This window comes from Alexandromys fortis, unplaced genomic scaffold (genome assembly GCF_014885135.2).
Source record: "Alexandromys fortis isolate MF-2015 unplaced genomic scaffold, M_Fortis_MF-2015_v1.1 scaffold_93, whole genome shotgun sequence".
NCBI lineage: Eukaryota > Metazoa > Chordata > Mammalia > Rodentia > Cricetidae > Alexandromys > Alexandromys fortis.
In genome coordinates this window covers 4,993,323-5,008,318 of record NW_026067970.1, presented here as the reverse complement: position 1 = coordinate 5,008,318, position 14,996 = coordinate 4,993,323, and the positions used below count along the sequence as shown (strand labels likewise).

The 14,996-nt window shown below is 46.2% G+C and overlaps 1 protein-coding gene across 1 annotated transcript in view; it reads right to left on the bottom strand.

Moving 5' to 3' along the window:
• The window catches only part of Chn2 (chimerin 2), a 267,980-nt gene that overhangs the window by 22,359 nt on the left and 230,625 nt on the right, over positions 1-14,996 (bottom strand). Inside the window, exon 7 of the mRNA XM_050155506.1 lies at positions 4,423-4,497. Coding sequence (XP_050011463.1) covers positions 4,423-4,497 — 75 coding nt within the window. The remainder of the gene's footprint in view (positions 1-4,422; positions 4,498-14,996) is intronic.

Here is a 14,996-nt window from a genome sequence, read left to right as displayed (position 1 = left end):
AATGGGACAGAGGTCAAAGGCCATCTTGGCTAAGGGCTCTCTGGTCTTGTCTTGACTACTATTTTAACAGTACCTCACAGTTTTGTTTTGCATCAGGCCACACCTATTATGCAGCCAGAGCAGCCTAACCATATGTCTTACCTAACAGCCATGCCAGATCCATAACAGTAACATACGTTCTCTATATGAGCAAAAGAGACACTTCTGATGCCACACAGGAAGGGCATCCTGTTGCTTTAAGAGCTCTGTGTCCTTACTGTATTTTTTATTCATGAAGAAATATTTAATAACAAGACCAGGAAATTTCTTCACTTTCTGTCAGACCAAAATAAAGCAGCAATAGAAAAAAAAAATAAAAACCTTAAAGATGTTGAATGAGTAACCATGGATCTTAGCAGTGGTACCCACACTAAGTGTTGATACTTAGTACACATTAGTTGCCGTCTGAAGATGTCATCCTGTGGCCTGAAAGCCCCTAATAAAATGGCAGGCTTGAACTTGTATGTGGAAGATAAAGATGTACCCTCAAAGATGAGAAAGAGGTCCTTCCCCCTCAAGTCTCCTGAAAATACCAATGTAGTCCTTGGAATGGGCTGCACTGTGTCTTGAAGTATGATCAAGTCCAATCCTCGGTCACTGAACATGTAGCCTTTAGAAAATAAAGTCTTGGAAGACATAATTATTAAGAGGTTGTGCTGGACTAGCATGGCTCTACACACAGTGACTGGTGACCTTAAAGAAAACCTACAAGGACACAGAAGATGGTGATATGAAGGTAGAGGCAGAAATATGAGCCAAGGGAACCCCAAGGACTGCCAGTCATATGGATAGGTAGCCGAGGGCATGGGGCATCTGCAGAAGGAGCCAATGCCCACAGCTTGGCTATAGACTCAGACATCTTAAACTAAGAAAATAAATTTTTGTTGTTTTAAGTTACCAAATTTGTGGTTCTTATGTCAGAGGCAGGAACTTGCTGAAGTCCTCATAGATATGATACATTTCTTGAAAACTGGGAAAAATACACATGGAATCCAGGTCTAAAACTTTTAACCCTTCATCTACTTTTTAAACAAATGAGGGGCATTCAGGTACATGGTAGACCATATTGAAAGAAACAACATCAGACGTCATTTCATTTTCTGTTATGCATATTTTGTTATACAAGAGAGGAAGAAAAAAATGGTGGGAAGAAAGATCAGCCTGTAGAAGTGAGGGCATTAAATATAAATATAAATATAAATATAAATATAAATATAAATATAAATATATGTAGATAGATAGATAGACAGACAGATAGATATCACAGAGAAAATTAAACACGAAGACAGAGGGGAGTACGAGGCACAAAAGGATGAAGAATAAGGTGATAGTAAAAGTGTACATCAAATGACTTCTTACCCAGGGGACAGAGAAGTGACACACAATTCACATGTATCTGTTTTCCAAGTGTAATTGTGCAAAGAAAGCCCTGAGCATAGCAATAGCAGAAGAGCTACCTGCTGGTCAGCGTGTAAACATGAAACCCTGCAAGGATCCCATTTTTACCAGCAAGGAAACTGAGGCTAAGAGAGCTAAGCTCATTGCTAGAGTTCATGAGTAGTCATGGTCCTTGCCATGTGTTGATGGAACGGAAGGATAAGGATGCAGGTTCCTGGGGCTTGGGGTTGGTTCACCTGGAGAGTTTTAGAAGTGAACCACAGATGCACTGAGAGTTTCCCTCACCAGCCAAACAGAGTGGAAGCTCTTTCCTCTATAGATAATTTTTGTTTATATTGGAATCTTAATTTCACCACTGTCTTTGAGTGGAGCAGGAGCCAGAAGTCCCAGGAAACCCCAGCTTTGAATAACCACAACAGCAGCAGCCAACAGTTTGGAAAGTACACAATTATCGCATGTAGTGAGGCATAACCCCCAAAGCTATTGCACTGAATTTTTTTTTATTTCTTGGCAGTGTTGTTTGAAAAGCAGGTCCCAGGTATGCCCTGCTCTCTGGAGCATCTGAGAAGAGCTCTCTCCCAGAGTTGTGTATGTGGAGAGTTTCTCTTCGGTCCCCATGAAGAAGTTCTTGAGTACAGCATTGAAGAGAGTTCTCAAATGCCCCTCCCCCAACAGACCTAACTGTGCAAGGAGGCCTTGCTGTGGGTGAGGCAGCAGGTTCTGCTGGCAGATTCCTATCTCAGGTAAGAGTTCAGATCGGAGCAAAGCGAAAGTTATTTGCTGATCAGCACAAAAAAAAAAAAAAACACGACTATGCATTCTTGTTACACTAATGCCATGCTATGTACATAGCATCTTCCAATCAGGAAAGTTCCAGAATACAGCCCATCAGAAGTCAACATAAATAAAAAGCTGACGTAAAACGAAGGTATAAAACATAAATTACAAGTACTTAGTGGGGCCCTTGGTAAAAGCCTGCTTTCTTTAGTTAGTGACTTATTCCTAAAAACCCATGGCTATATTTACAGCAATGACATGTTTCTAGAATGTTTTCCCGAAAGATCAAAGTTCGTGTCTGTAGGCAGCCGAGGGTCAGAAGAGGGTAAGGGACCTCGGGTGGGAAAATATGATTCAGAGCACAGTGAGTGCCTCCTCCAGCCCCAGCCACTGATTCTCAAGGACACAGACAGGGACAGCACCACTGAAAGCCACATTTGCGGCCGCAGCGACTCCAGGGCCTCTTAGGTTTCAAAGCCGTCTGTGTAAGCCACAAAGGGGGTGTGTTCCTGTCTGTCTCGTGGACCCACCTGGACAACACATATGTACTAGGCTCTCTCTCTCTTCATGGCACACTGAATGCTTTGTTCTTCTACCAATACATCTCGGCATTACAGTTAGGAAATCTAAGCGAATCTTCTCAACCATTCTTTCTCAGAGTGCCTTAAAATGTCCCCTTTAGAGATGTAAGCTAGAACAGACTGGTACGGGCTGTGACGTGCCAGTCACCTGAGTCCGCATGTGTTTGGAACTCATGGGGAATTCCCTCTGTGAAGCTATGCCATACCAACACAATCAAATGGCGCCTTTGAAGGAAAATCACTAGAATTCTGGAAAGGAAGGAAAGGGATCTGCAAACGCAGCAAGACCTATCCTGTCATGCCCGGCAGAGCATCCACAGGATGTCCAAACCAGGGATTCCCGTCAAAAGTCAGAAAAACACTTTCTTAAGGAAAGAAGAGATCACAGGGGTTAAATAGAAAACCAGAAGGAGAAAATAAAAGAGGACATTTCGTGTTCCAGATCTGTCATTATTCAGTAATGGGAGAAAGAGAAAAGTCTTAGTGTGGAAGAGACCCCAAAGGGCACAACTCTCTGCCCATCACTAATCCGTAGGGTTGAAGGCTCCCATTCCTCTGCTCAAGGACAGCAGGCAAAGGCCTGATCTGTATGCTTTCCTAAACTAGCAGCGGAGACATAGACCAGGCTAACACGAATGCAAATTTAATAGGTGCACATATATCCTTAGGAAACGCTGACCCTTCATTCGTTTCCTTGTTCCTGCTGCTCCGTCTCATTTCCATGGCTGTGGCCCCAGAAGGTAAGCAGAATTCAACCAAGGAGGACAAGCTGCAGTTTGGTTCTGCACCTACTCTTTTCTTCCTGAATCCTGCATCTGAAAACCCCCAGCTTCACACAGTATCTCCCATCCACTTAGGTGAATCTCTAGCATGGTCCATCCTTCCTCCCCAGAGCAGCTTCCCATGCTGGGCAATTTGTCATGGGTTTCCCCTCTGAACACTTCTAGCACAACACAGCACAGCACAAGAAAGAGGCCCTAATCTCCTGGCGGCAGCTCACATGCAGCGCGGGTCTAAAATGAAGACAGTACATGGGGGAAACCACTGAGACTCCCACCAATTCCCCTAACTTTTTGTTTAGACTGGAGAGCGGGGTCAAGCCTGGTCAGACTGTAAGGTGCCCCTGGACCCAAAGCACACACGCAAGTCAGTGAACGCCTATGACATCTGCAGCTGTCTGCACAGAAACAGAATCACCGAGAACAAAAGACAAAAACAGCAAACATGAGCTGGACAGCTGTTTGCACTGTCTCAGACAGCAGCAGCCCTTCTTCTGGGTGGAAAAGTACCGCTAGGTTTTGTGCAGAACAACTTCTAAGCGCCACCGACTGGGAATCTTCTGCGCCCCTCTCACCGGGCACAGAAAGGTGAGAAGTAGGCCTGGCTTCCCAGAACTAAGTCAGTACACGTGTAGGTATTAAGAAAAAAAAAAAAAAAGAGCAGCCCTGTGAAGCCAGCTGCTCTCTCCAGCCTTCAGTTTGACGCAAGGCAGCGGGTTATGTGGAAAACAAAGGAATTTGCTGCCTCCTGCCTTTCTGACTAGAGACCAGATGGAAGTCCTCAAGGATCCTCTCCCACCCCCACTTCCCCTCCCCCGCAGGGCAGCAGAAAGAACGTAGCCACTCACCTTGAAGTTGTGTGTCTTCTCATAGTTGAAGTGGTTGTCGTGTGTGAGGGCAGCTCTTCTGACAAGTGAGGAGATCTGTGAACAAGCAAAGAGCTTGAGAGGAGACCAAAGAAAGCCACCTTTGAGTCCCACCTTCAGCCCAAGCGCAATGGCCAGCAACTCTTGACGCTTCCTGCCAGGCTTGGACTTGCGAACCATAGCATATTTCCTCTCGTTTTCCAGCCAGAGCTCCTGAGAGAACATTGTGCTTGGGTCTCGGATCTCCCGAATCTGCCTGTGGGAGCTCTCTAGAGCCAGCAGAGTTTGGGGACTGTGGCAGCAGATTTGAGACAGCTGTGTCCCGTCTGCAGAGCCCCGAGGCATGTGACCTGGAAGGGACGACTAAGTGATGGAGGGGGCTCTGACTGAGTAGGGATGGGCCTGCTTTGTGCTGTTTCTTAAGGCTGGCATGTGCCTGGAACAATAGCCTACATTCATGTGTAGCCACCCCCTGATTATCCAGTCAGCAGAGGAGATCCAGGGAGGCAGCCATGTGTGCACATGCGCATGTGTGCATCCAGGCGTGCGTACACACACACACACACACACACACACACACATACTTCTTGTGGTGTTCCTAGTCAAAGCTGTATCCAATTATTCTGGGCCTCTGAATCTCATCCTGGGCTGACCTCCAGCAGACTAAACCTTTAAACCCACATGATTCCTTAATTGTATAGGGATAAACTCGCACCTATATTTTTTTTAAACTGCCCAGTACTTGAAAACCTTATCTTTATTCTTACACATTTATCAGTTTGAGCCCAAGCAGCTTGTGAGAGAAGTGGAAACCATTTGGCTCTGGGCTCAGCAAGCTCTTAGGCCAGAGGGTCAGAAGGCAAGGCTGCCTCACTACAGGGTTCTACCATTGTCCTTCATCCATTCCTGACGCTCCTGCAATCCCACGAGGAGACACACCTTGACTAAAATACAAATGTCACTGCCGTTTCTCTTTTTACACAAAGCATCTTGGGTGTGCATTTTGTTAGTGCCCCAGCCTATCTTCAGGCTCTTTGTGCTTTTAAAAGCATTGGGTTGGCCTCCTTTGGGATCATGGTGTTTGGTCCCAGGTCTCCCCATTAACAGAAGAGGGGGGTTGGGGTGTCTTGGGAGTACTTTAATGCAGCTAATACCAGACAGACGGTAAAATCAATACTTTCAGAGCTAGAATGCAAGAGAATACAGAAGGCTGGGTGAACAGAGAGATACATTCTTGAGTTGCATCCTGTGTCCTATAAGACATGGCCCTGTGTCTGAGCAGAGCCCCTCGAAGCTGTCCTGTGGCAATTCATCACAGCAGCCCTTTCCCTGTGTGAGTCTCCATTTCTATGCCCCATCATTTTGGCTTGGTTCAGAAGCCAGAAGTGCCTTCTCCAATTTCATCTTGCTACTTTAAAAAAAAAAAATCAGAAATAGCAGTCAAAGTTTTTTGTCACTTGTAGGAACTTATGCTGTGCCAGACAACACTCAGAATGTACTAAAGCACATTTACTAATTTAATCTCCAGCATAAGGGTACAAGGGCCAAGATGTTTATGTCCATTTTCTGGATGAAAATACTGAGGCACCAGGAGTAACAGAAATTGCTGAAGGACACATATCTTGTAACAGTAGCAGAATCCCACGCTTCTCCATGGCTGAAACAAGTCCTGGCATTGTGAGCTTTTACTGGTCTCGATAACCATTTGTCCCAGAGATCCTGAAAAATCTCGTTTACTGGCATATTCAGCTTCTCCATACAGCAGCTCCGGCTTTTCCTTAGAGTATTACAGCATCATTTAAACACACCTACCTCCTGACCAACATGCAAATTCCAACTCCTGTGCCATGTGCCAAGAAAACAATCCCCCCTCTGCCTCCCCCCCCCCCCTGTATTTTAGAGGAAGGGTTTCTCTGTACCTTTGGAGCCTGTCCTGGAACTAGGGTGAGTTTGGCCTCGAACTCACAGAGATCCGCCTGCCTCTGTCTCTCGAGTGCTGGGATTAAAAGTGTGCGCCACTACTGCCCGGCTGCGCTCTGCCCTCTTAAGTACTGTTCCGTCCTTCACTGCACTTACCACCGTCTTAGCGGAACCGGAGACTGTTCTCACCATTTTACCGAGGACTTGGGTATTGCCCCTGTGCCTGGGTCACCGTTGGCTCCCTAGCAACTCTCTAATGGGATTTCTTGCTACAGCAGCCACCGAATACATGGAAGGTTCTAGAAAGCCCTAGCACATGGAGGGAGGCAGGAGTCTGGAGAAAGGGGAGCAAAGGTGTCCGCATCAGGTGGGGAGGGTCGTCCATTAATTCTGCCGTCATCATCACTTACACCCCAGCTTCTAAGGACCAGGACTGCCCAAGGCCATTCTCTCCTAATGGCTCCTTTCCCTGATGTGATCCTGACATGGCTGAAATGGGTTTGGGGATACCTTACAGATGTGTCCAGGGTTAGCCTAAGGATAAAATTTTGGAAGCCAGGGATAAAGCTTCATTGCTAGTAAGTGAACACAGACCTTCTGATGTAAAGAGCCCACACTAGAGTGTGTGAGGTGAAGTGAATGATTATACCATTTGAAAATCAGATTAAATAACCCTTTATACGGCAAGGGGCAAGGGGGTAACAGAGTCTCCTTGTGGTGGGTTGCTGCTTGAACACAGGGTTTAATCTTTTCTTCTTGTGTGCAATTCACTACTTATTTTATTTCTACTAAGGACAGTGACTTCTTTCTCCGACAGTTTCCAGATCATTTCCTCAAACACAAGACGCATTCAGCCGCAGGCAGGAACCACACACTGTCCTTCCAGGGCCCTCTTCACAGGGACTGCCAGCATTAGCTCCCCAGGGCAATGAGAGCTTCAAGGACACTCTGAGTCACCCTCTTACTACAGAAAAAAAGGGTTGCAAGAGTCTCTTAGTGACAACCCCCCCAGGCTCCCAAGGGGCTCTTTATCTGCACATCTCCAAGGTTATGAACGGAGGCACATTTCTCTGGAGGTTCTATTGAAACATGGGGTTCTCCCTGGACTGCTGATGCTTGGGCCAGTCCCATCTTTGTGTTGAGGAGCTCTGCTGTGTGTTGTAAGCTGCGTGGCAGCAACCCTTGGCCCTCCTCACTGGGTACCTGTAGAACCCCCACTGTGATCACCGAAGGACATTGCCTAATACTGCCCAAGCCTCAGGTAGGGCTTGTCTGGCTTAAGTTAATAACATAAACATTTAAGTGTACGTTTCATGTTAGGATTTGCTAAAGATGTACGAGCCTACAATGCAGTACTGTGCTAATTCCTTACCCTACAGATGAACTAGGAGCTTAAATACCTTGCCCAAGGTCCCAAATCTTATAGGTGGGAGTCTGTTGACTTATCTAAGGAGGTCTGAGCTGCTTCCACCAGAGAACACGTTTTATTTTTTATTGTGGTGAATACACATAACAAAGACTGACCATCTGACCGCGTCAGCATAAGCAGACTGGCTTAACGAGGGGCGTTTGCCCTCCCCACGTCCTCTTAGAGGCAGTGGCTGCTAAGGATACCTTGGCAGGAAGGTGAGACTATGAATACACAGAAGTGTATTCTAGTCACCTCCCACTCTTTTTTCTCTTCCCATAATGAGGGCTGGAATTCTATTTTTAGAGTCTCTGTTCTTTCTCTCCGCATTCAGGATCTCACTTCAGGAAGGTGTCCAGAAACAAGAAAGCAACAGAATGTTGTCAGACAAAGAGAGGATGGGTCAACAGCTGAAAAGATGTGGGAAGCAGCCACCTGGGGTGCTGAGCATCACAGAGGACGACGGGACCTCAGAAATCGCGGGCTCACTGGCTGCTGCCCCACCCGCTCTCCTGACAGGCCTCTCCTGGCCTCTAGAAGCCATGTCCTTTTGCCTTACCTGGATTACTAGGTAGTGATGTACCACAGGCTCACTATTTTCCCACGGACCCTAAGTGTGTCCCAGAGATGCATTACAAAGAGGCCTGTTAAAGAGTGTCACCCCAGTTCCGGGACCCCATTCCCTCTCAGTACTCCTGGCCTTTTACACTTCCCTATCTTGTGTAGTGATAACCCAAACTACGGCCTGTCTGCCCTCACTAGCCTGACTGCCGCTTCTGAAGCCTCTGGCAGTGCAGAAGATGACACTTGGTTGTACACATGCTGGCCAGGAACCACAGGGGGTCTCTACTATCTCACCGGTGTTTGTGGCAATTAGAGTATGTCTGAGGAAAAATAGTGCTGACGTAATAAAGGCCTGAATGGAGCCAGAGGTTCTATTTCCAGCATTCTCTCAGGCAGCTCTGAAGACAAAGATTTAAATAGACACACACAGACAACATATGGGAGGGGGGTGGAGAGAGAGACAGGTAGGTGTGTGTGTGTGTGTGTGTGTGTGTGTAGAGACAGAGATACAGAGAAGAAGGGAGGGAGAGAGACAGAGAGACAGACATGGAGAGAGATTAACCAAAGCAATAATACCGAGAAATGAGAAAAGGCCAAAATATTCACTATAGGGAAAAGGACAAATAACCAATGGTCAAGTGTGTAATGGTATATTACATAAATATTAACCAAAGTGAGCAGAACACCTCAGTGATGGGACCATCTACCCCTGCATAGTATTAGGGGAGGGGCGGGCTGCTGAAGCAGTTACCAGCATATTCCCTATTTTGTAAGAGAAATCGACCAAAATATTTCCCTCACCCCAAATTGTGGAACATAAGCAATAGAATCTCTGGGCAGAGAAATTGTCACAGGCCTCTATCTTCCTCTATATATTTTGTACTTCTTATAATTATAACTTAGTCCTATTAAATAATAATTATCTTAAAAACTATATTCTATGAACTTTGCTAGTCATGTGGACATACAATAAGCTGTTTGTGCCTGATACAGCCTGGCATTCACTCTAAAACCTCTTTTCCCTCAGGAGAAGGAACCCAGGGTCTGTGGCCCCAGAAACAGACCCAGGTCCAATTCTCCTGTCTGTAACTCCTCAGTGGCTCCTCACAGGGACAGCGATGGAGCCCACAAGAGACACTGTAAGACTGGTGGTTCTCTGTATAATGCCAGCCCTGAGATCCTGCATCGCTAACATTCTCCCGGGCGATGCTGCTGTTGCTGGCCTTGGGACCCCTGACACAGGTCTTTTTCTCAGCCTGTAGCCTTGTCTGATAAAAAGAATCAGCTAAGGGACAGGCACACAGACTGCCTCCCACACCTGCTCAAGGTGCCCCCTCAGAATGGCCACGCTGAGCTTTCTGGAGAGAATGCCCTGTGTCTTAGACATCTCCCAGGGGATAGTAAGGTGCTTCTGGAACTGAGAGCTTCCATTCACACACATCTCAAGGGCTTCGACTCACCCCGATTACATGAATGAATGTAAGACCTGCGGCTGAAGAGATGCTTCCTCCCCAAAGGAATCAATGCCTTTCAAATACCAAATTGTGTTTCTCTGTACGCGACCCCATCTCATTCAGCTTCATGACATTTAAACCGTCATCAGCTCTCCAAGGTAAAAGCAGAAATCCATACCATGGCCTCCTACCGGTGCTGTGACCCCGCCACCTTCCCAGCCTTTCCTCTCCCACGTCCCTGCTGTTATCTGGAGGACTGCTACCCATGCAGCTAGCACTGTGGTTTTGAAGGCCTGAAACGGGAGCCCCCGAGCCAGCGGGCTTTATGAGCTCAGGCCCTGTGCACTTCCCATCACAATTAAAGCCCATGTCATGTCACTGGGCACCAAGCAGCCACTCAGTGCATTTTACCAAAATCAATGAATGGTCCGCAGCCATAAACTCTCTGGAGGCGAGGCGATCACTACAGCAGTTTGTCACCATCGCTATCAATCTATCAAACCTCTTAGACACTGGCATTTCCTTAGGCTTGTTCTGTCCAGGTGCTGTCACTACATAAGAAGCACTGGAAATGGGAGGTGTGTGACCTGTGTAGGTCAGGCCCAGAGGCACGAGCCCTTTGGAGCAAGACTAGGTAGGTTTAGGACTTAAGTAATGTCTCTCTGTATCTTAGAAATAATAAATATAGATTTATTTATATCATCTCTCTGTCTTTCTATTATATCATCTATCTATGAATCGTCCGTCTGTCTGTCTGTCTGTCTGTCTATCTATCTATCTATCTATCTATCTATCTATCTATCTAATCAATTACACCATCTATCAACTATCTATCTATCTATCTATCTATCTATCTATCTATCTATCTATCATCTATTCATCTACTGTTGATGTATGCCTTCTTATGAGCAAAGTAGAGCCGATGTCATATTCCCACCGTGTAGGTGAGAAGGCTGAGATACTTTGAGGCATGCGTGGGAACCAGGCTCAGGAACCTTATGCCCTTACCCATGGAAAACCCTGGATTCCCAGTGAATCAGATGGACAATCTACCGACACAAGGGCTAATTTCTCCTTTCCATTCCCGGGAGCTTTCTAGTATAAAAATTCCCAGTACTTAAAATGTGACGTGCAAACAACCTGTGGTTCATCTGTGGACTCTATTCCAGTGAGTGCCATGCTGCAGGCCGCGGCTTCGCTTTTGAAAAAAAGCTGTGTTTTGTGAAAAATGAATACACTCACTTTCTGACAGGGCTTTCATTTTTATCACCCTGCCTCAAGATGACTCCTAATTCTATAAAAGCCAGCATGCTCTCTTTTTTTCTGTACACTGGGGTTTCGCTACCCACACATTTAGGGAGCAAGGCCTGGATGAAGACCTAGGTAGCTTCTGTCCTCAGAGTGCTAACCCATCAATCCCATTGCTCTCACAGAATAAATGTGTTGCTGTGATATAAGGGGAAAGGAAAAAGACTCCGGAGCTTTAAGGAGAAGGAAGAAACAAAACATTGACTATGGAGATCAAATACTATTTCAGAATGAATGAAACTGGAAGTCAAGTCAGAATTGATCTAAATGTAATTTATCTTTAGTATTTACTTTAGTATATCCACCGAAAAAAATAAAACTCAGAACAAAATGAAAGTTTAAAAAAATGAAACCGTGGTCTCTCTACCTATCCACAGGGTTCAGATCAGGCATCTTATTCTTAGTTACCATAAACAAAATGAAGAAAGAGTTTAAAACTATCTTTATTCTGTGAGTCTATTCTATTGACACACATTATCTGTATGTGTAATAAATGTCATTGAATATACTAAATACAAAATAGAGTTGTATTTATATATGTACATATGCATTTTAGAAGTCTGAAGTATAAGTAAAAAACTCACAATCGCTAAAAAAAAAAAAAGAATAAATGTGTTGGAGGCCTGCTGCTCTAACAGTGCCGCTATGTGGAGTTGGGTGGTGGGGCTGTGCCCTTGAAGGGCTATCAGGACCTGCCTTTTTCCCTTTGCATCCCGACCCCCGTGTCTTTGCTCCACACGCCATTGCTCACCACACTGTTCTGCCTCAGTACAGGCCTTGAAACAACGGCGCCAAGTGACCAGAGACCAAAACTTCAGCAACCATGAGCACGAATAATCTTAGCCCTTTGTCAGAGCAACAGAGAGTTAGCACACCTGCCCAGAGCCTAGAACACTTAGCGCTGCTCATTCTAGCAGGAAATGCCTGGACCCAAGCACCCAAGTCAGGTGCGTTTGGTTTGGTTTTCATTCTCTGGTAAGCACCCTTTAACACCTTTCATGGTTGTGAAGTGGATATACCAATGAATATTTCTGTGTGTAATACTTGTAATAAATATGTAATAAATATTCTTAGCTATGAGGATGGATAGATACATGTTGAGGGACTGCAGAGTTAGGGATTTCCACTACGGTTTTGGTTGTGGCATTTTTAGAGTAAGTTCCCATTCTTGTGGACAAGTGAAAAACGAGAAATGCTGAATGAAATAAACCCATATTGCTGAGTGAGAATCTAAAGTGTGTGTGTGTGTGTGTGCGCGCGCGCGCGCGTGTGCATGTGTGCACATGCATTTTTTCATCAACGCTACTAGCTGAGACTGTTTGATTCTATAGACACTGCACACTCTCTCCTATTGCAAAATAACTCCTCCCTTTCTTCCTCCAAACTGCCTGGAGTATTTGCTTGCTTATTTTTTGCTTGTGGATTCTGTGTGTGACAAAGGTGGGGGACAGCAAAGCCACTAGGCTGCAGACTCCTTCCCATGGCTGTCGAAGGACTGAGAGAGGCCAGGGTAGGGGCCCACACCCTTTCCACCTGCACCCTAGCTAAAGCTCACAAATACTGCTTCCATTGCATACATAGAAACATCGGGTTTCATGCCTGACTCAGCTCAGGACTGGAGCTGCCGCTGACCTCCAGACCTGTGGTGCGGGGCTCTAGGTAGTGAGGCCTCACATGCCCAGGTGCCACCCTGGTTGTCTTCCAGGATCAATATGAGAAACACAAGAACACCAAGGGGGGGGGTCTTGAAGCACAATCAATAAAAACTCAGAGCAGAAATTGGGGTTCAACCTGAAGGTCAGAAAAGCAAAGCAGCCAGTCACTGGCTCTTACTTCGACCATAGTCTGAAAATGGCGATCCTGTGATTCCAGGAAACCCCAGAATGAGACTGCGAGTAAGAGCTGTCTCTTCCCATCTTATAATCCTCCCTTGCTCTGGGATTAAGGGTGTGCACCACTACCGCCTGGTTTCTATGGCTAACTAGTGTGGTTACAGGGATTAAAGGTGTGGGTCATTGCTGCCAGCTCTCTAAAGCCAGTGTGGCTGTTTTACTTTTCTGATCTTCAGGCAAGCCTTATTAAAATACAAGTGAAATGCCACTACAGGGTCTCAACATCCCTTCTAGAACCTGCTTCACTTGGTTCACCATAGCTTTCTCCTTACATTGAAGGGCCACGCAGGCTCCTAAGGACCAGAGAACCTAAGTGGCAGCAGAAGGTCAGATTGCTGGTATAGGGCAGTAACTGATGTCTCTCCTGTAGGACCTGGCCAGCTGCTTTTCCAGAGACCAGCATCAGCAATGTTGGCTAACGACTGGTATTTCTTAGACACGTGGATGTGGAATCCAAGAAGCTCCACACTGTGGACAAGGGGCTAGGGTACACCGGGCAGCTCACACAAACCCCGTGCACTCTGAGGGGGGAGCAGTTGCCAGAAGTGCCCAGCTACTGTTTTCCTTGTGCGCTCTGTCCTCTCATGTTCCACATCTGTCTTCTTTGCTGTGCAGCTTTGGGCGGTCATGTGACCCCTCACCTCTAGCCAAAGGACTGATGGCCTCATGGGTTTTATTACAAACCTCAAGACACTCAGTTTCTGTTTCATGACACCCGACTGTAGCAGAACCCAGGTGCGTTCCTCTGACTCTTGCTCCTTCTCTGCCACTGTCATTTAGGTGAGCCAGATAAATTTCTGCGGGAAGCTATACATTTGCCAAATTGCATTTTTGTTTGTGTGACTATAGAGAGACATTTTTCAGAGCCTTATTGCAGAAAGCACGTGACAGAGCCTTGGGCACTTATAGGACATGTGCTTTGCTCAGCAGGTAGAATACGCCTGTCATCTAAAAGAAAAAAAAAAGTAAGGTAACCCACTGGTTTCTGTGTGTGAATAGTTCCAGATTCAAATGACAGAGGTGTTTGTTAAACATTTTTTTAAAAAAATAAAAACATCTCCAATCCCTATTGTGCTTTGTACAGTGAACAATCACCCGAACAAAACAGCCTTTGATGTCATCCCCAGCTGCGCAGCTGAGCCTTGCTGGGTGTGGAGAATTCAGTATTCTGAATTGCGTGTAGATACTCGGGTATTCCACAGAATTTAGTTCTGGGGTCTGTAGTGGCTGGAGACTGGGATTTTCAGGTTCTACCATTTGGGAAAGCCAGCCCAAGACCAAGTCTGTGGTCCTGCTGTCCCGTCCTCCCTGCAAGGGATAGGCGTGGTGACACTGCCCGGCCACAGTCACCACCGCACTGCGAAGGAGCAGGTCACAGCAATATGCAAGACTGACTCTTTCAGGCAAAGGCAGTTCATTCGGAAAGGACCACTGGCAATCTGACCTTGGCTCTGTTTTGAAGGCAAGCAAATGATTCTTGGACACACTGCGAGCATCTCACTCCTTCCTTCTCTTCCCAGCAAATCTTTCTAAAGCAGCTATTGTTTATCAAGCACGGGGTTAGGAAAGTGGACAAGAGAGAGGGTTGACAGTAAACACAGGCAATACACACAGCAGGCGATGTATTAGAACACCACCAGGGCTACAGAGAACAAGCACAGAGGTCATCCGTGCTGGATGGGGGTAACCAGCCTGCTGTGCAAGCAGGACCACCTGAGTGTGAGCCCCCGGGGCATACATCTTAATCCCAGTGCTCCTATGGAATAAGAGGTAGAGAAAAGAGAATTCTCAAAAGCTTGAAGGCTAGTTAGCCTGGACTATGTAGTGGCAAGCAACAAAAAAGCAAGAGAGCCTGTCTCAGACAAGACTGAAGGTCAGGGCTGATTCCAAAGCTCTCCTGTGACCTTCACATCCATGCCCTGCGTGCACACACCCAAATGCATGCTCTCTTTATGTGTCTCTCTCTCTCTCTCTCTCTCTCTCTCTCTCTCTCTCTCTCTCTCTCTCTCT